At 44.4% G+C, this 23110-nt stretch overlaps 1 protein-coding gene across 1 annotated transcript; it reads left to right on the top strand.

Moving 5' to 3' along the window:
* The first annotated feature begins 14175 nt into the window (after window positions 1-14175).
* On the top strand, window positions 14176-14676 carry UCN3 (urocortin 3). The gene has a single exon (XM_059057136.1). The coding sequence runs from the start codon at window positions 14176-14178 to the stop codon at window positions 14674-14676; it is 501 nt and encodes a 166-aa protein (XP_058913119.1).
* Window positions 14677-23110: the final 8434 nt, after the last annotated feature.

The following is a 23110-nucleotide window of genomic DNA, read 5'->3' on the forward strand; positions in this document are numbered from 1 at the left end:
TATATACTCGTATCTTTACTGCTTAAGTTCCTTGCCTTGGACCTAATTTGCTTTTCGTTTTCTAGGAGAAAGTTTAGATCTTTGATTTGAGACCTTTCTCCTTTTCCAATATAAACATTTAATTCCTCTATGCACTGCTTTAAATACATGCCACAATTCTTAATACATTGTTTTTTTTGTTTTCATTTAATTATAAATATTTTTTATTTTCCTTGGGGCTTCCTCTTTGATCAATGGACTATTTAGAATTGTTTTTGTTCAATTTCCAAAAGTTGGGGGATTTTTCCAGATATCTGTGTTATTAATTTCCAGTTTAATTATTTTATAGTCTAATAACATACTTTGTAATATTTCCTTTTTTAAATTTATTAGGGCTTATTTTATGACCCAGAATATGGTGTATTTGGTGACTCAGTCATGTACAGTTTTAATGAATATGTATTCTGCTGTTAAGTAGAATGTTTATTAAGTGTGAATTAGGTCAAATGGGTTGAGACCATTATTCAAGTCACCAATTCGTACTGAGTTTCCTCTTTACTTATTCTATCAATTACTGACCTAAGGCTTAAAATCTCCAACTGTAATTGTAGATTTAGTATTTTGCCTTTTAATCCTATCAGTTTTGCTACATATATTTTGAAGCTCTGTCGTTAGACGCACGCACATTTAGGATTATTCTAGCTTCCTGGTGGTTTGAATCCTTTACCATTATGTAACCTCTTTCTTTATCTGTGGTAATATTTCTTCTTCTAAGTCTGCTTTCTCTGATATTAATCTATCTACTCCCACTTTCTTTTCATTAGTGTTTGCATAGTTGATCTCTTTCATCCTTTTCTTTTATCCATGCCTTTACATTTAAGCTAGGTACTTTTCAGACAGAATGTAGTTGAGTCTTGCTTTTTTATCATACCTGACAAACTCTTCAAATGATGTGTTTATATTGATCATATGTAACATAATTATTGATATTGTCAGACTAAAATCTAATTTTTGCTAGCCATTTTCTATTTTTTCCATCTGTTCCTCATTTCTTTTAAACTATTTTTCTGCCTTCTTTTGAATTGACTATTTTTTATGTTCTTATTTTATCTCCACTCTTACCTTATTAATTATCCTTTTAAAAAATGTTTTTGGTGGTTACCCTAGATTTTACAATATACGATTTAGTTAGTTATATTCTACCTTCAAATAGAATTTTGCCTGGATGTCAGGGATGGGGTTGCTCAATGATCCTGCCTCCCCCCTACTGGTAGGGGGCTTCCAGTGATCTGGGCCCAGCATATATTCCCTTCTCCTGTGAGTAGAGAGCTTTTGTTCTGTGGGTGAGATGGACCAAAGCATCTGGACAGCACTTTGTATCTTTCCCAAGGTGGCTTCTTCTAAGTCTACACCATGAGACAGGCTTTCTTCATGTCTCACTCTGTCCAATCTTTCTCATGACCACCCAATGAGGTTTGAGGAGAACTTACAATCATCTCTCCTTGGAGGTTGCTATGGTCTGAATGTTTGTGTCCCCTGAAAATTCATATGTTGAAATCCTAACCCCCAAAGTTCATGGCGCTAGCAGGTAGGGCCTTTGGTAAGTGCCTCAGTCATGAGGGTGGAGCCCCATGATGGGATTAGTGCCCGTACAAAGAGACTCCAGAGGTCTCCTTGGCCCCTTCCACTGTGGGAGGACAAAGGTGCCAGCGATGAACCAGAAGGAGGCCCCTCATGAGAGCGTGACTATGTTGGCACCTTGATCTTGAATTTCCCAGACTCCAGAACTGTGAAAAATAAATGTTAGTTGTTTATAAGCCATCCATCCTGTGGTATCCTGTTATAGCAGCCCAAAGTAAGATAGGGGTACTTGTTTTTTCTTAGATTAAATTCCTATATCCTAAGCAGAAGCTGGAAGTTTCTCAATTCGATGTTAATTTCCATTTTTCTGATGATTGATATTGCTAACGATGTTGCCATCTGCACATTACCCTTTTGAGATCTTGTTTTGTGAAATGTCTGTTCAAGCTTTTGCCAATTTTTATTGGGTGTTGTCTTTATTATTGAGTCATAGGTGCTGTTTATGTATTCTTGGTACACATCATTTATCAAAATTTCTATTATCAGCTTTCTAATGTCTACAGAATGCTTTGTTTGGATTTTGATTGGGATGGCACTGAATCCATAGATCAACTTGGGAAGGCCTCATTATTTCTTAAAATACATTTCCTAGCTCTGCCTATAGAAAGGGCCTAGAAACAATGATACCCTAGCAGCAAGAAGCATCCCTACTAAATACCGTTTCTATATACGCTTCCCACTAAAAAGAACCGGGGTTCTTTGGAGCAGTGTTTGATCCCAGACAGCTGGATAGTGAAATTACAAGGTAAGCCTAGAACATCTTGCTTTATCAGAAAGTAAGGATATATATATATTTAAAACTAATAGGGACATGTCAAAGGACATAGGAGCTTGAAGGCCAACCATGGGACAAATTTTGACTAATTTGAGAATTTTTTAAAATTATAGTGATGGATTTTAACACATGGAAGTGTTTTAAACAAAGAATCTGTGTCTGTGGTGATATTCAGAAACAAAACAGAAAAAGAGAGGGAGAGAAAGAAAGGGGAAAGTTGGGGGTGAGAATTTCTTCTCTGCAGAAGAATGTTAGCCAAGAAATGTGAAGGATTATGGAATTAGAAAGTTAATGTTTGCAACCCCCAATGTTATAATTTATTCAATCAAATGTCAATAAATGCTAAAAACCATTGGGTGAAAGGGTCTGGGGGGAAAAAGATATTCACATGCTCTCAAAACATCAACACATTATCTATTGACTCCAAAGGAGAGATCTAGGAAAACCATCTTAACTACATGATCAAAATTAACACTACCAGTAACACACACTTCTTGATATGATGCAATAAAAAGTACACAACATCGTCAACGTGATATTCTTGCCCAAAATGTTTAACCTGAATCTAAATATGAGGAAACAGACAAATCCAGAATGTGGGGCATTCCACAAGATACCTGGCCTGGATTCTTCATACACAAGACACACAGACACACACACACATACAATCACAATGTTGACAATTGGTTGATTTAGATAAAGGGTATACTTGTGTTCATCACACTGTTATTTCTACGTTTCTAGAAAATTTTTGAAAAAAAGTTGGGGTCAAAAAAGAGTGCACAGAGGGTTATTTGGGCAACTCCCTTGTTTTACAATGGGGATAGTGGAGTTACCATCACGGCAGAGCGCTGAGAAGCCAGCCATCTCTTCAATAACAAAGTTTGGATGTTTGAAAATAAGCCTAGGAGAGAAGGACTAGCCGGCTGGAATGAACAACAGGTTATTGTTTGGGACGATCTCATTTTCACCTCTGAGCTGCCGCAGGGATACTCCACAGAGCAGTGATGTTCTCGTTAGCAGCTCAAGCTCAACCCAGGCTTCTCTGCCTTCTGTACGGTACAACGTTAGCGATAGTTTCTGGAAACCCTGGGAACTGAGCGGGTACCTGCTGCTCACCAAGATGACTGTTCAGACCTCCCTTTCCCACAGGGGAACTGGAGCAACCCCGAGAGCCATCCACCTGGTACCCAGAGTGTGAGATCGAGGGTAGGGATGTTATTGTCCCCGTGACACAGAGTGGGTGGGAAAGTAAGTCTCAGATGAGCAGAAAGAGAAGCAGATTTTTAGATGTTAAAAAATGCAGTGGGAGGGGGAGAAAGGGAAGAATATAAAATAACATCTGTGGGGCTTCCCCGGTGGTGCAGTGGCTGAGAGTCCGCCTGCCGATGCAGGGGACGCGGGTTCATGCCCCGGTCCGGGAAGATCCCACGTGCCGCGGAGTGGCTGGGCCCGTGAGCCGTGGCCACTGAGCCTGCGCGTCCGGAGCCTGTGCTCCACAACGGGAGAGGCCATAACAGTGAGAGGCCCGCGTACCACAAAATAATAATAATAAATTTAAAAATAACATCTATGCTATGGCTACAAATACATGTACCCACGTTTCCTCAGGTTACAAGTCCAATTTCTCATGCCCTGGTCTGATAACATGGAACCTACTGTCCACACTGCCCCCAAGGCCCAATGAGCTATTTCTGGGGTGTCTTACTGAACAGTACTTTTAATTTCATCCACTTCCAGCCCCCCACCACGGTAACATGGTGTCCTTCCCAAAGCTACAGACCCTAATGGGAGCAAAGTGACACTATTCCCCTCGGCTTTCCCTGGGGTAAAGTCAAGCTGTGTTCCACAAAGGATTAAAAAGCTGATCATTTCTAATCTTCTTGCAAGGCTCTCTTCTCATTCAATCACCTGATTCCTCAAACATGCCTACAAAAATATTCCTGTAATAAAGCCTTTTGTGGGAATTCCCTGGTGGTCCCGCAAGCAGCCCCGCAAAGTCTAATTAATTAATTAATTAAAATAAAGCCATTTGTTAGTGCTTCCCATAGCTGCTCTTCTCCCCTGAGGCTCTTATTAAAAGGAAGAGTTTGATTCATTAGGTCTGGGATGAGATCTGAAATTCTGCATCTCTAACAAGCTCCCAGGGATGTTGAGCCTTGGGGTCCATGGACCACACTTTGAGCAGCAGGCTCCTGTAGTACTTAGTACTTACTATAATACTTAGTACTAAGTACTTAGCACTTATGTTCCTTGTCCTTAGTAGGTTTCTGATGAACCTGATTTGGAGGGATGATTGAATTTATTGAATGTTTCTACAATAGTAGAATCAAGGGGGAAAGCTTTATCAAGACAGCTGCCTTTCATCCTACTCATGATCTTCCTTTTACTTGGAGTAAGGAATCTGGGGCATTGTTGGGTGGAGGCAGAACTGGCAAAGTGGTGTTTATTTTTTGACTTGCAGAACAAAACAAGAGAGAGCATCAGCAGTGGAGGACCCTGCCCATTTGGCCAGTGATCTGGCATCATGGGGTGAACCTGCTTATAGCAGCTTCTCTCCCTAACCTCCTAACAATTACTGGCCAAAATTGCAGATTTATCCATTGTTTTTTCTCCCCTTACTTTCCCTGTCTTGTACACGTATATATACACACAAGCGTACTCCTTGAAATTTGAATTACTCCTTCAGCTTCTATAATGGAAATTAATTGTATGACTTCACACTCTCGAAAGCTGACTATAGAGGTACCACTCCCTGCTAACCCAGCCTCGAGCTGTGGAGACCCACACATACATTCTTCACCTTTCCTTGATTATTAGAGGTAAAATGGAATCTCAGTGCAGTCTGACTCCCTACAACTTGTCTTTTTGAATAAATCTCTAATAATTTCTCATTTTAACTTCATTACAATAATATGATCTTCAATTATGGGCTCCATGTCTGAAACAATCCCTCACTCTCAAGGCCAAGTCCTGTTCCCTCCTCATGGTCAGAAATGCAGCCTCATCCAGCTTTGCAAAAGAGGATGACCTTCAAGAATGTTAGTGTCGGGGGCCTGAGCTATGAGGGTAACCTGTGTGTGACCTGAGCTAAGTGATTGAACTACAGCATGGCCTCTCTTTTAGGCCAAACACTCTATGATTCTAGAAAAGTTCATGGAAACAAAGGCATTTAAAATACCTAAAGAATATCTGTTCAGGTATATGTGATTGATTGCAATTGTGTGTATACATATATATATGCAGCTACTGAATAAGGAGAATCAGCTTTCCTTGTGGAGTCTCTACTAAACTTCAGATGTTGTGTTAGTTGTACCTTTCCTGGCATAAATCTCAGTCTCATGCTGCTTACAGACAAACAGAGACAGGCAGGAATGGACCACAGCCAGCTTCAAAGCCTAGGCTTGACAAGGGAAACGGATTAAAATTCACAGCAGATAGGAACATACTGGCTTTATTTCTGATTGATTGATTGGTGAATTGATTGAGTGCAGTACCTGATTAACCTGCAGGTATGTAGACAGAGGTTCCAAAACACATTTAGGGCTGGGGGTGGCAGAGGAGAGTTTATTGCCCTTGGAAGAATGTGGGCTGCTTGGCCACCATGACTACTGACTCGGCCCCTGTGCAGAACCACAGGTGAGCTCGCCATCCTGGCCCCCCTGCCTGGGATCACACCCAGTCTGCTGCTTTGTGGAGAGGTCACCTTGTCACTAGAGAAAACATATCCCCTAAGTGGATCTGTTGGTATTGATCACCTTGTCCACACGTCAGGTAATCAGAGCGCTGTGATTAGACCCACATTTGGGAAGGCGACAATGGGACAGCCCTGCAAGGCTACCCAAGAAGACAACGTCCCCCCTTCCCTGAAGGGAGACAGAGAGCTCTGATGCTCTGTTTCACGTGGCCCTGAGGAGGCAGCTGCCTCTTACCAGCGGCCCCCAGGAGCTTCGCTCTAGGAATCAATCAGCCACCAAAAGTCCATCAGAGAGGATCATAAGATGTCTGTGATTTGCCAGGGCACCTGGACATGGAGACAGGCTGGAACTTTACCCACCTGTTTCCACTGCTGCTGGTTGCAAGGTGGATGCAAAGTCCAATGAAACCGATTTCTGATAGGCCCATGGGAGAGAGCATTGGAGAACCCATATCAGAAAGGACTGAATGTAAATGCAGTGTAATGGGTGTGCTATTATTGCAGAAGTACTAATATTAGTAATTAAATCAGTCCTGCCTGTTGGGAAAAATGTGAGTCAAGGCAAGGGTCTCCCCTACCCAACAGACCAGAATAATTTCAGCAGGTTAAAGGGGGCCCTGTTCATTTGTTGCAGGATATAGTGAAACAGTGCTTAGAGGAAAAATTGTAGCTTTAAATGTTTGTATTATAAAATAATAGAGGGAAAGATGAAATGAAGAATTAATCAATCTAGAAGAATACAGAAAAGGAAAACCAGGAATAAAACAAAGGAAAAACAACAGTGCAAATAGAAAGCACACTGTAAAATAGCAGAAAATAATCCAAATACATCAGTAATCATTATTAGTACAAATGTGTCACATCAGTGATCACTATTAGTACAAATGTGTCAAATGCCTTGTTAATACAGAGATTGCTAGATTGGATTTTTAAAATTTCAGTATATGCCATCTACAAAAGAATTTTGACACAGAAAAAAAACTGGAAAAAATGCACCAAGCAAATGTTAACCAACAGAAAACTGGAATAGTAATTTTGGTATCAGACAAAGCAGACTCTAAGGCAACCCTTATTTGGCATGAAAGTGTTTATAGTAAAATGATAAAAGGGGCCATCTGTATATATCCAACACTCCAAATAGATAAAGCAAAAACGGACAGACTTACAAAAAGAAATCAACAAACCCACAAGTACAATGGGAGATTAACACACACCCTCCGAAAACTGAGGAGTCAAGTAAACTAAAAATCAGTAAAAGGGAAATAAGGGGAGAATTGAAAAATAAGGATGAATAGTACTCTGCGTCCATGTAAAACTTTATCAAGTTCTTACAAATACTATCTTGACACTGACCTTAGAAAAATAGGAAGATACACTAATCTACATTTTATGAAACAGGAGCAGAGAATGTAAGTGACCGTCCCAATCCAGTCACCAAGCTAGAAACTGAGGCAGAAGTGAAAACCCTTTCTCCTGACACCAAGGTAAAGCCTCTCTGCTATAAATCAAGCGTCCTTCCAATTCCCTAATTCCTTTTTCTTATCTTTTTCTTTTACTGCCTAGCTCAGATGTTAAGAAAATAATTATGTTATTATGTGTAAGTGCTTTGGGCACTTTGGTGAAATGAGCTTTATAAGTAAGAGCCATTTCTATCTATATAGGAAGCTGATCAGATTTTCTCCCCACCTGGGCCCTCCACATACTCTCAACAGAGTATTTACATCCTTCATTCATAGAGATGAATTCATGGAAGATACCTATACCGAGCAGGGCCCTGTGGAGCTCCTAGGCACAAAATCCCTTCTGTGTCCTCATTTCTTGATAACAGGAAATGGGCTTCATTCAGCCTCCCTGACCTTCCCTGAGTTCCAACAGGTTCAAACAGATGTTAATCTGGGAAGGGAGGGGGCCCGGAGACAGGGGAAGAGCAGTCAAGAGAAACAATAGTGCAGCCTTGGGGCAGGGTCCTGGTTCCCCCTCAAGGGATACACATAACAATACCTTTGAGCTGTTTTGCAGACACTGAAGCCCCCACCAGGTGGGAGAAGTTAACTGTGTGCTGCCCAGAAGCACGTAGACCCCAGACGGGTTGGAACCAGAAGGTCTACTGCTGACTCCCGATGACCTCACCAAGAACCAATCAGAAGAATGTCCACAAACTGATCACTCCCTCTTTAAACCATTACTATAAAACTCCTCACTACCCCCTGCAGGTTGGGACACACAGTTTTGAAGGCATCAGCCCGCTGTGGCCCCCTTTGCCTGGCAAAACAATAAAACTATTCTTTTCTACTTCACGCAAAACTCTGCTCTGAGAATTAATTCGGTGTCAGGGTACAGAGGCTGGATTCAGCTTCAATACCGATGGCTCACCAAGGCCAGAGAAATGGGCCAGCATAGCAGCATGCTTCATGTGCATTTCAGAGAAGGGTGGGAAGGGAAATCATCATTTATATGAACCAAAACGCTGGCGATTTTTGCTCACTAATCATCCTCTTTCTTTCCAAGACTGTCTCCAATCCTCCCTCAGATGCAGCCAGAAGCACTTTTTAAGCTGTAAAGCAAACAGACTGCTTCTTGAAGTTTTTGTCTCTAAGAAAAGTACCTTTAGGACCCTTCCCCTCTGCCCACATCTCTGAGCATCCCGTGGAGCCTGCCTGCTCTCCACCCTCAGAGCTCCTGGGAGCCATCAGCCAATCCCAAGGGTGACCTGGGATGGGCCAGTGGGAACGCAGGAGCCCATCTCTGTCTGGACACGGGCCGGCAGGCTCAGCAGACAGCCACCAGCCCCTGACACAAAGATGGTTTGGTGCCATGGAGCTCCAGCCTCAAGTGGGGAGGTTTTCTAGGAAGTTGAGAGGAGTCAGGGCAGATCACAAAAAGAGAAGCCAACTTCCATTGTCTCTCCTTCTAAACCCCATACCGTAGGGCAGTGGTTCTCATGGCGTGGGAGAGGGACAGGGAGAAACTTTGCCACCAGGGAACATATCTGGAGACATTTCTGGTCATCACAGCTGGGCAAGGGAGGGCTGATACTTCATCAAGTAGCTAGAGGGAAGCTGCCAAACATCAGGACAGCCCCTCCACATCCACCTGGCCCCAAACATCAGGGGGGCCAAGGCTGAGGACCCCCGCTCTGGGGGAGCAATGTTTGGTATCCTCACAAGACTGCCCTCCTGGCATGTCAGAGCTCAGAAAGGTAGAAGAGGGAGTGAAACTCAGATTTCCATCTCTTTACCCCTCAACCTCCACAAATGCCATTACTGCCTCAGGATCTGAAATGGGAAAAACAAACAAACAAAAACAACAACCTTCTCCCAAAGACCAGAATATACGAACGAATGACTTTAGATCTCCTAGTTTCATGCTGCCACTAATCTCAGGAGGATGCCGGCCAGAGAGACACGCAGCTCCAAAAGAAGGAGCGGGAGTGAGGTCCAATCCCCAAGTAGCCACAATGAAGGCAGAAGCTGCCAGAGCTTGGGGTCCTTCTGGATAAGGGCTTTCCGTGCACTTCACACAGATACCTGTGAGCATTGAAGAGTTTTGATAATTCCGGAAGTCCACTCACCTCTTCATCATCATAGAGGAATTTCAAGATCCAAAAGTGCCCATCCAGGATGGGAGCCGTGGTCTGACCTGGAGACCTGGAGAGAAGGTGGTCTTGCACGGCCCTTCCTGATGGTTAAGCCTGAGGTTCAAGGTGGATGTGAAAAGAGATCTGGGCCCACCTGAGACCTGGATTCTCAGTCACCAAGCGCCTGTGTAATCCCCACAAGTCACTTCTCTCACAGTCTCAGCTGTGAAATAAGGGGGTCACCTGCCTAAATCCCCTTACACCTACACCATTACATTTAGAGTAAAATTCAACTCATAGTACCTCCCAGTGTGAGCCCAGCCTCTGCCGCATGCAGCCCCCCTACCTCCAGACCACCTGCCTCCTGCAGGTCCCTCTCTGCTCTGCTCTGGTACATTACCTGTCTCGAGTCTCCAGGACAGGGATGCTCCCTTCCATGCTATGGCATTTGCCACACAGAAATCATCCTGCTTTTACATATCTTTCTAAACTGCTGATGCCTTATAGGAACAGGGGTCTTAATTCACTTTGAATTCCTGAGGGTCCTGGCAAGACCTGGCACACAGCAGGTGCTCTAAAGATGTTGGATGCATAGATAAATAAAAAGGGTCAAAGTTCCAGTGATTTCCCACCAAAAGCTCTAGGTAGGTGTCTACCCCCTCTGCGTGCCCCTTGATGAACGCAAACATCTAGAGCCTTGTAAGTAGCCAGAGAGAGCACTGCAAGGCAGAAGCCACAAGAATCACAGGACAGCAAAGGACCTTTCTTCTCTACCTTCAAGCAGGTCTTGGTGCCAGGTTTCCCAAAGGAGGGGTAGAGAGACAGGGATGCGGGAAAGCTGAAGTTAATAAGAACTAAGGTGAGTAATAAAACTCTTCAAAGAAGCTGCTTCTCAGTTCAACAGAGTGTTTTTCCTTTTTATCAGTGAATCAAGTTGCTAGGGCAGGAAGGGCACAGGGGGAAGTGATGGGAGGGCTGGGAGGGAAGGTGGATAGGAGGGGTCGAGGATGCCGGCAGCCCGTCATCTCCATGACGCCAACAGCTGCTTCGGTTGTATTTTAAACGGCATTGCATCCCAGTGTAGACACTGCGCCTGGATTTACAATCCACCCCGTGACTTGTCACTTTTATATACACACACACACACACACACACACACACACACGAGGGAGTGAAGTGGTTTCCATAGAGAGGAAATATCACGGCCCACTTACGAACCATACGAGAAAAGGAGCCAGCGACCCCAGCGTAGACTGAAGATCGGGGGGATGGTCCTGGGGCAGACCTCCCGGTCCTGAAGCTGCTGCACATCTCACTGCGCTTTTCCACTCTGGAAGGACGTCCACTCACGGGTAAGGTTTTGGTTGGGGACTTCTTTATGAAGGATAAATTGATTTGCCCTAAATTAGGCAGGAGGTGCTGGGGACTGGACGGGGTAAGAGATGAGAGTTGCAAACGCCCCTGGGGGCACCGTGCTGAACACCAAGGTCTGTGTTTTAAATAAGAAGTTGGCTCTAAAGGGACCATGGGCAGGTTTCTCAGGGGGGTCGCAAAATGATCCTCCCTTCATTGGTAGAGAGACCTGCTTTGCAAAAGGTAATAGACTGGGGCAGAATGGGTTCTTACAAATGTATTTTTCTGAACAGAGTCTAGCTGTGAATATGAAAATCGTGTTTACAAATGGGGTGGATGGGGGAAGGTGGGGGGTAGAAACTTCAGGGTACAGTGCCCCGCTGCCTGCCCGAGCCAGAGGATGCTTGCCTTTATTGGTTACCAAGGGCATCTCCTTTCGTTCTCTTGATGCACTTGTGAGGCAGGTAATGTCTCCTTTTTAGGATGTGACAACTGAGAGGTTAAGTGGTTGATGGAAGGCATTTGAAGGTAGGGGAGCTTCCCAGCCCACGTCCTCTGCCCTCAAAGCCTAGAGCCCTTTTCCCCTGGCTATACTGGGGACACTGGAGGGAGGGGACAGATGTCTGTAATGATTAGGTGCCACCTGTGAAGGGGGGGACCATAAAGATGGATGTTTGCTGTCTCCATCTGATGTCCAAGTCTTCTGAGAAATCCTGTCTGCAATGTTCTCCTCTAACATAGCAATCCAGCAAACACACACCCATACACACACATGCACACCCCTCTTCTGAGAATGAATGAAGTAAGAACATGAATGCGAATGCCGTCAATGACAAGTGTTATCTGTAACATGTCAACTTTCTCCTGGCCTCTCTTTCCTCTTGGGGGGAAGGGTCTTTCATGAGTGAACCCTCTCTGCTCACTTGAGGGTGAATTGCTTGGAAGTCTGTGTGTGTATATGTGACACATAAGCGCTTCCACGAGTCCACAGCTCATTCCTATAATACCTTTTGAAATGCTTTAATGCCCCCTAGGTTCAGCAGTTACGTTTTAGAAAGTGTTTTCTAATTCAACATCTTATCAGTGTTTGCAGACGAGCTGGGTAACATGAGGACTAGCTCCGCCTTCCTCGCTGCTAGAAAACGGGGCTGGCACTGGGCAAAGCCACAGAGTTGTGCATTTGCCTTCTCGCTTCACTTTTTTCCTTCGAGCACTCTCTCCCTCGCAGGTGCTCTGAATTTCAGGCCAGCCCAGGTTCCTCAGTGCCTCTCATCCTAGGGCGTGACGTGGCTGTCACAGCTCTCAGAAATAAGTGTGTATTTTCAGAGAAGCACTGCTTATAATAACCCCAAAGAATGGCTCCGTTTCAGGTATCCAAATGAGAAAAATAAAGATGTAGAACTTTACCTCTTAAATCTAACTAGGTGGGGACCACTTGTTTTCAGAGCAGGTAGGAGGGAAATCTTAAACTTTTGTGTTGTTGCACTAGGGTAGTGGCAAAAAAATCCAAAGAACATAAGAGGAGAAACTTGCTTAGGAATCAGACTTCAGTGAGGAGAAAAGGCCATTTCTGTTCTTTTATGCTGCAAATGCTAAACAAAACTAAACAAGGAGATAGACAGAGAGAGAGGGAAGAGCCTGGAACTCAATCCCCTGATCTCACAGATGGAAATACTGGCACCCAGAGCATTTAATTGCTGAGCAAGTTAGTGGGAGGCCAGGGCTGAGTCTGGTCCAGGAAAGGAGCGGGGTACAAAGGGATAGAGTGACAGAGAAGACAACTTCCCCACCCGTGTTAACCCTTTCTTTGTCAATTGGTTTTTGGTTTTTAAAATCTTTTCGGCCTCAACAAGCCCTTTGAAAGTTTTTCCAGCTTTAAGATGCCTCCAAGGTGTGAGGCAGCTAATTCTAAGCTAAGCCACAATTCATGCTACTTTTATGCAGAACAACTAAGGAGCTCCTTGGTAAATGATAAAGCAGGAAGTCTGGTTATTGACACAATATTGACAGGAAAAAAAAGTCCACTTTTCCACAGTCAACACACACACCTGTAAAATGTTCTCAGGGAATTGGACACACAGTTCTAAGGATCTCAGAGATGGATTGGAACACTGAGAAAGTGGTTCTCAAAGTGTGGTCCATGAACCCACAGTATCAGCATCTTCTAGGGATGTGTTAGAAATGCAGACTCTCAGGCCTCACCCCAAACCTACTGATTCAGAAATGCCTGGGATGGGGCCCAGCAGCTGGTGTTTGAACAATCCAGTCACATGATTCTAAATACTCCAAAGCTTGAGAACTGCTGACTTAGAATGAGTTCAAGGCAAGGAGAGCCTGTCTGGGTTAGGATGGAGCAAATGGTGTATAGACAAAAAGGAAAAGCCAGAAACACAACACAACAAAGATACTGGTCTGCAGGATCCAATTACCTGGCATATTTGTATATCTATATTTATATTATATTGATATAATTTATATAATTTATATTTATATTCTATTATTTATATAATTTATAGTATATTTATAGATATATGGATATAGACAGATCACTTCTGAGATGGTTGTGTGTGTACTGAATCTTATCCTAATAGGACCTGGAGATGATTTATATATAAACAGTTATGAACCAACCGTCTTCATTAAGTATTTGGTTAGACCAGGAGCTTTTCCATTTTAATTTAATCTTTCACTTAACCTTTATGAGGTAGTTATTATTATCCCCAATTATCAGATGAAGAAATTGACATTCTCAGAGGTTAACCAATCTACCCACCACCCTCAGGCAAATAAGGACCAAGTTGGAAGTTGAGCCTACGCCTGACTAATTGCAGAGTCTGTGTTGCCTTCCCTGCGTGCTACGCAGCTAGTTCATACATTTGGATTATTTAAAGCGAGGATCAGTCATAATCAGGCTTGTGAAAGTGCAGATTGCTGGCCCCAGAGTTTTTGATTGACTAGCTCTGGAGCAAGACCTGAAAATTCTTCGCATTCCTAACAAATTTCCACATGATGCTGCTGGTTCAGAGACCACACTTTGACGACCAGTGAAGTTGCACATGAACAAAGCCCTACTGGATTTGATCCATGACCTCCTGAGCCCTGAGCCCCTCTCACACCCTCTTCACACATTGCTCTTTTCTGCCACAGGGAGAGATGCTGATACCAGCCCACTTCCTGCTGCTACCGTTGCTGCTCCTAGGGGCCCCCAGGACAGGCCTCTCTCAAAAGTTGTACAAAGCCGAGTCCATCTTCAGCTGCCTCAACATAGCCCTGTCTGAGGCCAAGAAGAGCCAGCTAGAGGATGCGCCCCTGCTGAGCAAGAGAAGCTTCCCCTCCCTGCCCAGCCAAGACTCACTCTCAGGAGAAGACCAGGAGAAGGACGAGGAGGAAGACAAGGAAAACAGGACCTTCCCTGGCTCTGGGGGCGGCGGTGGGGCTAGAAGCACCCGGCACAAATACCTGTCCCAGGCGCAGCTCCAGCGGAGGCTGTACCAGGACAAGGCCAAGAGTGACAGGCGCACCAAGTTCACTCTGTCCCTCGATGTCCCCACTAACATCATGAACATCCTCTTCAACATTGCCAAGGCCAAGAACCTACGAGCCAAGGCAGCTGCCAACGCCCACCTGATGGCCCAGATTGGACGGAAGAAGTAGAAGCAGAGGACAGCAGGAGGGCGGCCCATCTGGGACAAGGACAGAGGTCAGGGTGGAGGGGAGTGTTGGTTCGTACTGGAGGAATCTGCCCTGTTTTCCAGGCTGCGTCACTGCTCAACCCCTCTGCTCCTTCCTGCCTCTGGCCCAGCTCCCTGCTCCTCTGCACTTGCACACACCAATACAGATACCAGGCCATTGATGTCTCCACCTACATTCTGCATCTCCTCTCTCTTCCCCACGATGAGAGGCAAAGGTCATGCACTCCTGCCCTCCATGCTGTTCCCTCATGACCCAATGCCCGAGAAGAGGGCATGCAGAGCCCCTCTCCCCTCCGCACACCCACCTTCCCCAGACAAGGCCAGAAGATGGGGGCACTCAGCATTCCCTTCCCTCCCCTCTCACCCCCATTAAAACGGATGGCTTCTTGAACCCCTGGCTGGTTTCAATTCCTCTTCCTTCAGCCGGCTGCTTTCAGGCCTCCGGGCTTGGAAAGGGGACAGCTAGTGAGGGAGGTTACATGTGAGTCCATTTCCAGCTCTCCCAGGACAGGAATGGTTCCTGGAGATTTTAGGAGGGCTGAAGAAGAGATTGGGAAAGGCCAAGATGGCAGGACTGTGCCGGCTGTCATTCGACCAAGAGCCATCTACATGGCCTGGTCCCACCCAGGGACACAGCCTGGGATCTGCTACTGAGTGGGCCCCTGGGTTTAATGGGAGACATCCCCAGCTCCTCCATGCTTGCTAGGGATTGGTCCACCGATCTTTAATAGGTGCTTCTTGAACCCATGGTCACTGTCCAGCCCAGTGCTGGACCCAGTGGGGGATATTGATGTGGGAGGCAAGGCCTCTGCTCTCCATGACTCAACAGTCTAAGTGAACAGACAAAAGCAAAATTTGAAAAGAAGCAGATACCACCAGGGGGTATATAAGTGATGAACGGCAACGTGATAGCAATTAGTGTGAAAAAAACCATAAGGAGTTCCGAGCAAGATGAGAAGGTTTAATATGAGTAAAAGTTCACTAGAAATGGACATCGGCAAGAACTCTGACGGCCTCTGGCAGCAAAGCCTTCTGCATGGTGACAAGTCATGAATACAACATAAAAGGAACTTCCGCACGGTAAAATAAACCACATACACACACACCAGCAACTAACCCCACCACCACCAGACAAAAAGTCAAGAGACAAACGAATGACAGATTTGAAAAATGTTTGCCACTCATGTAAAACACAAATGGCTTACTGATCAAGTATATAAAGATCTACTAAAAACTGAAAAGAACAATCCCCCCCCAAAAAAAAGCAAGGACATGAATAGATCATACACAAACACACACCACACAGACAGACAGACACACACACACAAATACAAATGATCTTAAATGTATGAAAAGATGCTAAACTTCATTGCTAAGAAAACAAATTAAACCTGCACTCATATAGAATTTGTCACCCACCAAATAGGCAAATGTCCCTGTTTGACAATTAGCCCACACAGTGATTGATGAGGTGAAAAGCCACCCTCCTCCACTGCTGGCTGGTGGGAATATAAACTCTGAGAGGCAGTTTGGAAATACTTATTAAAATCACAAGTTCACTTTACCTTTAACTCAACAATCCTGCTTCTGGTGGACATTATTGGCAAAAGCGAAACTGTGCATTTTTTGAAATGTTAAAGCTAAACTTGAAATGAAAAATACCCCATCTCTTAACAGAACCAATGTTCAAAAAACCGAAATGCAACCGTTGTTTCCATCCTGGGAAACAAACCTCATGACAGAGCAGAAAGAATCCTGCCCCAGACTCAGAAAACCTACGTTGAGTCTGGGTTCCTCTTCTTGTGTGTCTCTGAGCAAATCCTTTAACTTGCATCAGTGCTGATGTGCCAGGAAATCTCTTTATGAATGTGACCTCATGGAGTTCTCATGAGTATATTTTAAGGTAACTATTATTTTTTTCCATTTTGAAGATTTCTTAAAATTTGCATTTAATATTTATTTTTGCTTTAATAGTGCATATTCTGTTCACGCCAAAGGTGCAAAGGACAGGAAGCAGGAGATTAGCTTGGCTAAGGAAAAAAGCAAGCAGGTGTGACATTTCCATGAACAACCGAAAACTAGGACAACTTAAAAGTTGCAGCTGGTACCCCCAAGCACGCCCAAGTTCACAGCTGTCTCCTCAGGGCCTTTGGCTAGTTGAGCAAAGCCTTGATAACAGCAGCCTCTAGCGGACTTTGATAAGTGGCTTTAAAAAGTTTTGCTTTGTTTTGAATCACGGTACCTGCATCACAAAAGCTCCAGTCAAAAGGGTGATGTAAAAAAAGAAGGCACAGATCATTGCAAATGCCAGATTTTCTCTTGCTCTTTCTGCAAATACAACATCACGTATAAGCTAAAATGTATCTAAGGTGGTGAGGTTTACTGGCAGGGGAAGGGGAATGGCATATGTAACAGAATCCTAGAGGATTCAGCTTTGCACCTGAAGCAAAAGATTGGAGCCCAGAGAAGTGAGGGAACTGTCCAAGGTCTCCCGGCTGGTAAGTGACAGTCAGATCTCTCTGGCCACAAAGCCTCTGCTCATCCCTCCATGCAGAGCTGGCCCTTCACGTGTACAAAGTGCATAAAAACACGAGCCATGTTGTTGCCTTACAGGGCTAGCACGAGTCCCAGTGAACCACAAACGTGGAAGCAGCTAGGAAAGCCCCACACAGATACTAGGACTTATTATGTCTTCAGCAGGTGGGTCTGGTGTTTAGAATGCCCTCAGAGCCTTACAGGTGATTTAAATGTGACCAGAAGCATCTGCTGAATAAACTAAGGAGACTTTGCCAAAGCTGGACCCACCAAGAACAGTGGGAAAGCACAGGTTTCCTGCCGGAGGCTCCTGCTGAGCCCAGCATTCTGCTGTCCAAGCTCCAATCCCCAGAATGGACCCCGTCACAGTCACATGAACATGTGGGAAGGGAGAAGGCCACATCCAGAGATCACCACCGCTGCCGTCTGCCACCCTTGAGTTCACCTTGTAAAACCAAGATTCACTCTCGATTTCACTTTGTAAAATCATTTGCGGTGGTGGGGGAGGGGGGAGAGCTGTGTTGAGCTCCCTTGAAAACACAAGTTTAAGCTCTCTTTTTAAACTAAAGTGAGGATCAGATGCCCAGTGAACCTTCTCCAAAGAGAAGAGTGCATGGATGACAGGATCTCCAAATATTCTACCCAACAAGAAACCCCACAAACAAACACCAAGAGCCGACAGCGGTGCCTGCTTCATGGCAGTGGAATAATTTTGGAAGCTATAACCAAATAATCAGGGAAAGCCAAGTGATACCCAGAATCCAATCAGATATTTTATGTAATTCCAAGAAATGGGAGGTACATGGGCTCAAAAGTATGTAGTATTAAACTAAAAGACATTGATTATATATTAAGAGCCAGAGAAAGACAAAACCTAATCAAATGGTGTAGCCAGCTACCTTAGTAAGAACCACAGATGGAATCGGACTTGAAAACCAATCTTAGTTAGGTTGGTTAGTTAGACTCAAATCTAAGCGTGGGCTATGGGACACTTCGTTCTTTTTTAAATGTATTTTTATTGAGGTGTAATCAACATACACCGTCATATTAGTTTCAGGCATAGGATACAATGATCCCACCTCATCCTTTAATTAACGAAGTTTCTGTTATGGACTGTTGCCTAGGGTTCAGCATGTCCACGAGAGCTGCAAAGATCCTGTCACAGCCTGGTAAGCATCACTTAGAAGCCTCGGCAAGCTGGGAAGGCAAAGGACAAAAAAGTTATCTTGGGAAGGTAACCCCAAGCCTATGGGATGACATGGTGTTTTCTTAAGGAGCAAGCATCTTTAGCCCCAGGAGATAGTCCTGTCTCTTTCCTCTTTAAACCATCATCCCCCAGCTTGAACCTCATGTCTTAGGATCGAATCAGCTTAACCACTGTGTTGGCACTGTTCTTTACCAGCACCTGGGTCAGCCTGCCTCAGTTCCTGATCATTTTAGCTCACCAACCTCTCTGACACCACTCCTGCCCTGACGATTGGTGATTTTGACATGCATAAGATGACCTGCCTCTCATCCCGGGTCTCAGGTCTACTCCCTGACCCCGTCCGACACCATCTCTCGGCCACTCGATCCCATGGCCACACCCCAGACTTCATCCTCACAGATCATAAACTGTTGGACCAGCCTCTCCTGTCTCTCCAGCTCGCTTTCTCTAGGACACCAACTCCAATGATCTTTCAGCCCCACTGAGACCAGTAATCCGTTGATCCTGCTACCTTTTCACTGTCCCTCACTCTCTGCTCATAACATCTCTTCACTCTTTACCAGTTTAAACGCCGTGGTCAATCATTATCATTGTTTTTTGTAGACACCTGTCATTCTCTTGTTCCACTTTTGCTTTGCCTAATTCATTAAACCCTGAGAAATTCACACTCCACCATACCACCGCTGCACCTTGAAGCTGAACACAGCTTAACACACACACACAAACACACACACACACACACACACACACACACACACACACACTGATTGATCTCACTTTAAAATCCTGACAAGACGCCTCAAATGGGCTCTTAAAACTGTTCAGCAATTAGGCCACATCTCTCTACACCATTCACATGCCTACTGTCCTAGGCTCTCCCTCTTCTTCCTTCCTCAAACCTCTCATAGATCCTCCCTATCCGGTCTCGGCTGGTGACCTTGCTTCCTACTCCACCAAGGAAATTGGATGCTTCAGAAGCAAAATTTCACAATCCCACCCCACATCTACCTACCTGGACTCATGCACTCTCCCTCGTTTCTACACTAGAAACCCACACGCCCACCCGCTCCTGGTGGAGGGCCATGCTGTGCTCTGCACCAGCTTCCCATCCCCTCTCGCCTGCTTACAACACTGAGCCAACAACTGGCCCTTCTTCCTCCACATCGTCAATGTCACCCCACCCGCTGCCTGGTTCACAGCGGCACAGAAACCTACACGACAGCCTACAAGCCCTTGACCCCTTCCAGGCGGTGGCCATCCCTTTGCTCCCTTTGACAGCGCTCCCTTTGAAGTGCCCTCTACTTGCCTCTCATTCTCGAAGTCAGACGTCCATCCCTATCCTTCCACCGAAACTGTTCACAAAAGTCAGCCAGAACCCCTACGCTGCTGAATCCAGCGGTCAAGCCTCCGCCCTCACGCCTCTTGATCTGTAAGCATCACTCGACCCGGTGAACCACCACCTGCCCCCCCGCACACACTTTTTTTCCAGCCTGGCTTTCAGGACATCATACTCTGTTTCCCTTGTTCCTCAATAGCCCCTCCTTCTGAGTCTCCTTTGCAGGTTCCGTTTGCCAGGTATGTTCTTCCTCCAGGCATCTGCATTCTCCCTGTGTCACTTGCTCCAACTCCTTGTCAAATGCCTCTTTCTCACTGAGGCCTTTAGTAACCATCCTATTTCAAATTGCAACCTCCTTTCCCCTTACCAGGCTCTATTATTTCCTTTGTGCACTATTGTACCCGTCACCTTTAACATGCAATATAACTTACTTATCATGTTTATTATCTTTCACCCCACCTTCATTACCATATAAACCATGAGGGCAGGGATTGGGGTGGGGGCGGCGAGGCAGGGAGGGCTTAATGTTTATCCTCAGTGGTCTGAATAATGAGGAACACATGACAGGCACTCAGTAAATAACTGGCCACTGGTGAATGAGTTAATTAAATAAGGATTATTAAAGTTCTTGTGACAAGGAATCTGTGCATAATTAGCATTTAAAGTGCAGTATGTATAATATTTAAGAGTATTTGACCTAAAAGAATCATAGTCAGCCTTATAATTCCAATTTTAAATATGTAAATTGAGTAAATAATTTACACCTGTGATCTTAAATAAAAATCTTACTAGTTTATAGACAATCTGGAACATATAAGAATACTAATCACCATATTTATAGTTTACTTTATTCGATTTTAAAAGAATTAGATTTTTTTAACTTTTTATTTTATACTGGAGTATAGTTGATTAACAATGTTGTGATAGTTTCAGGTGTACAGCAAAGTGATTCAGTTATACATATACATGCATCTCTTTTTCAAATTCTAAAAGAATTAGAGTACTTGGGAAAGTTTGTCAGACAATTAAAATTCTTAAAATAAAATAAATTTATAAATATAACCAAAAATATTTGAACATTTATCTAAAATTGCAAAGGGCACAAAAAATTCAAACATATTCCCTTTAAAAATGATTATTTAACTTTGCTAAACTTAGAAATAATAAGATTTACAAGCTGAACTTAAAAATTTAAGAAATTTTTAGGATTTTAATCTTAATTTTAGTAGCTTATTAATTTTTAAAAACAAAAGGAAACTTCTAAATGGTCTTTTCTGAGTTTTCTAAATGTCTTTTCACACATGTGCGCACACGCACACACACACACTCACACACACACATTCAAATGCCCTCTAGAACACTAAAAAAACCCCAGCAATTATTTAAGCATTTCACCAGCGCCCTCCAGTGTCTAAAGAGAGGAATAACACATGTACATAAAAATATTTTTTTCTTAGTAAAAGCCTACTAAACGTTCAGACTATGTAGGATATTCACATGAAAAAAATATATTTCATCATTGATAATTTACTACAGTATTTTCAGTATAGTGAGAAACCTCATAGTGTATCTCCACTCTCCCTATATTCCCAAGAGGCCACAGGCAACAGGTGACGCTGATCTGGGTTTGAAGTCGGAATTACACCCCACGGTCACAGAAGGAAAGAAGAGAGAAAGTAGTGAGAAGGAGCAGAGGCAGAGGAGGGAGGAAAAAAAAAAACGTGCTGGGGGGGCTTCCCCTGGTGGCGCAGTGGTTGAGAATCTGCCTGCCAATGCAGGGGACACGGGTTCAAGCCCTGGTCTGGGAGGATCCCACATGCCGCGGAGCAACTAGGCCCGTGAGCCACAGCTACTGAGCCTGTGCGTCTGGAAGCTGTGCTCCGCAACGCTAGAGGCCGTGATAGCGAGAGGCCCACGCACCATGATGAAGAGTGGTCCCCGCTCGCCACAACTAGAGAAAGCCCTTGCACAGAAATGAAGACCCAACACAGCCAAAAATACATAAATTAAAAATAAATAAAGGAATTCCCTTTAAAAAAAAAAAGTGCTGGGAAGGAGTGAGCCGTCTAGCTTGAACGGAATGCCTGCAAACACGGTGAAGAGTGTCTAAACAATACTTCCACCAAACTTCAGTCATTGGCCTCCGTGGGGACAGCAGTGTGAGTTGAAAATAAGCAAAGTGGTACATTGTTGCAATGAAGCCCTTAAAGGCCACATCTCAGCGCAGTGATTTTGGTTCGTAAAAGCATCTACCAGGAAAGTGTTAAAGATGGAGCAGCAGTTCTCGGGTCCCAGTGGCACACACAAGAAGGTGGTAACATTGCACTTTGATAAACGTCACAGCAAGAACCACAACGTTAGGCCTCCAGCCAAGGCTTTAGAGCCTGTTACCTTTAGTTGTCCAGCCGGACCAAAAGCACTGACCACGTGGAGACCAAGAGAGCGTAACTGGAGGGCCCAGGCTGAAAGGTCAGCCCTGTAGATGAATGAGGCACCTGAAACCTACCTACAATCAGCTCGAGAGCAACACCTAAGTCCAAGCGAGCACCTCTGCAGTGTCTTATCTTACTTCCAACTAGTAGACTAAACATCATGGATCTTTAAAATCTAGCTAGTCGTTTTAATGCATTTATAGCTGTTTTGTCCATTTTAAATGATCACCTGTTTGCTCATGAGTCAGTTTGATACCCAAAGTTAATTCCATGAAGTGGTTTTTGAACTTAAATCCTCAGATGACCCTCCCTCCAATTCCCAGGGCTTCTCATTTAGCAAGTCCATAATGAAGCTCAAGAATCTGCAATTTTTCTCAACGTCTTAAATGGCTCCCCATGCAGGGTTCTGCTGGCCATGCTTCCAGAACACATCCTCAAGGACAGAGGAGCTGAAAGAAATCACTTTCACCTTCTGACCTGCAGGACACACAGATTCAAACTTCTGAAAAACCCAAGAATATTCTTGTTGTTTGTTTATTTGTTTGTCTGTATAAAAAGCAAACTGAGGGATTCCCTGGTGGCGCAGTGGTTGAGAGTCCGCCTGCCGATGCAGGGGACAAGGGTTCGCGCCCCGGTCCGGGAAGATCCCACATGCCGCGGAGCGGCTGGGCCCGTGAGCCATGGCCGCTGAGCCTGCGCGTCCCGAGCCTGTGCTCCACAACAGGAGAGGCCACAACAGTGAGAGGCCTGCGTACCGTAAAAAAAAAAAAAAAAAAAAAAAAAAAGCAAACTGAGACCTTAAGGCCTTGAAAGAAGGAAAAGACTCATATTGAAAATATTCATTATTTAATCAATGTATAAGATATATATATATATATATATATAT

Source organism: Kogia breviceps, chromosome 3 (genome assembly GCF_026419965.1).
Source record: "Kogia breviceps isolate mKogBre1 chromosome 3, mKogBre1 haplotype 1, whole genome shotgun sequence".
NCBI lineage: Eukaryota > Metazoa > Chordata > Mammalia > Artiodactyla > Physeteridae > Kogia > Kogia breviceps.

Bases quoted from the DNA above. Each gene is read 5' to 3' on its own strand.
- UCN3 (XM_059057136.1), top strand. From the start codon at position 14,176: ATGCTGATACCAGCCCACTTCCTGCTGCTACCGTTGCTGCTCCTAGGG.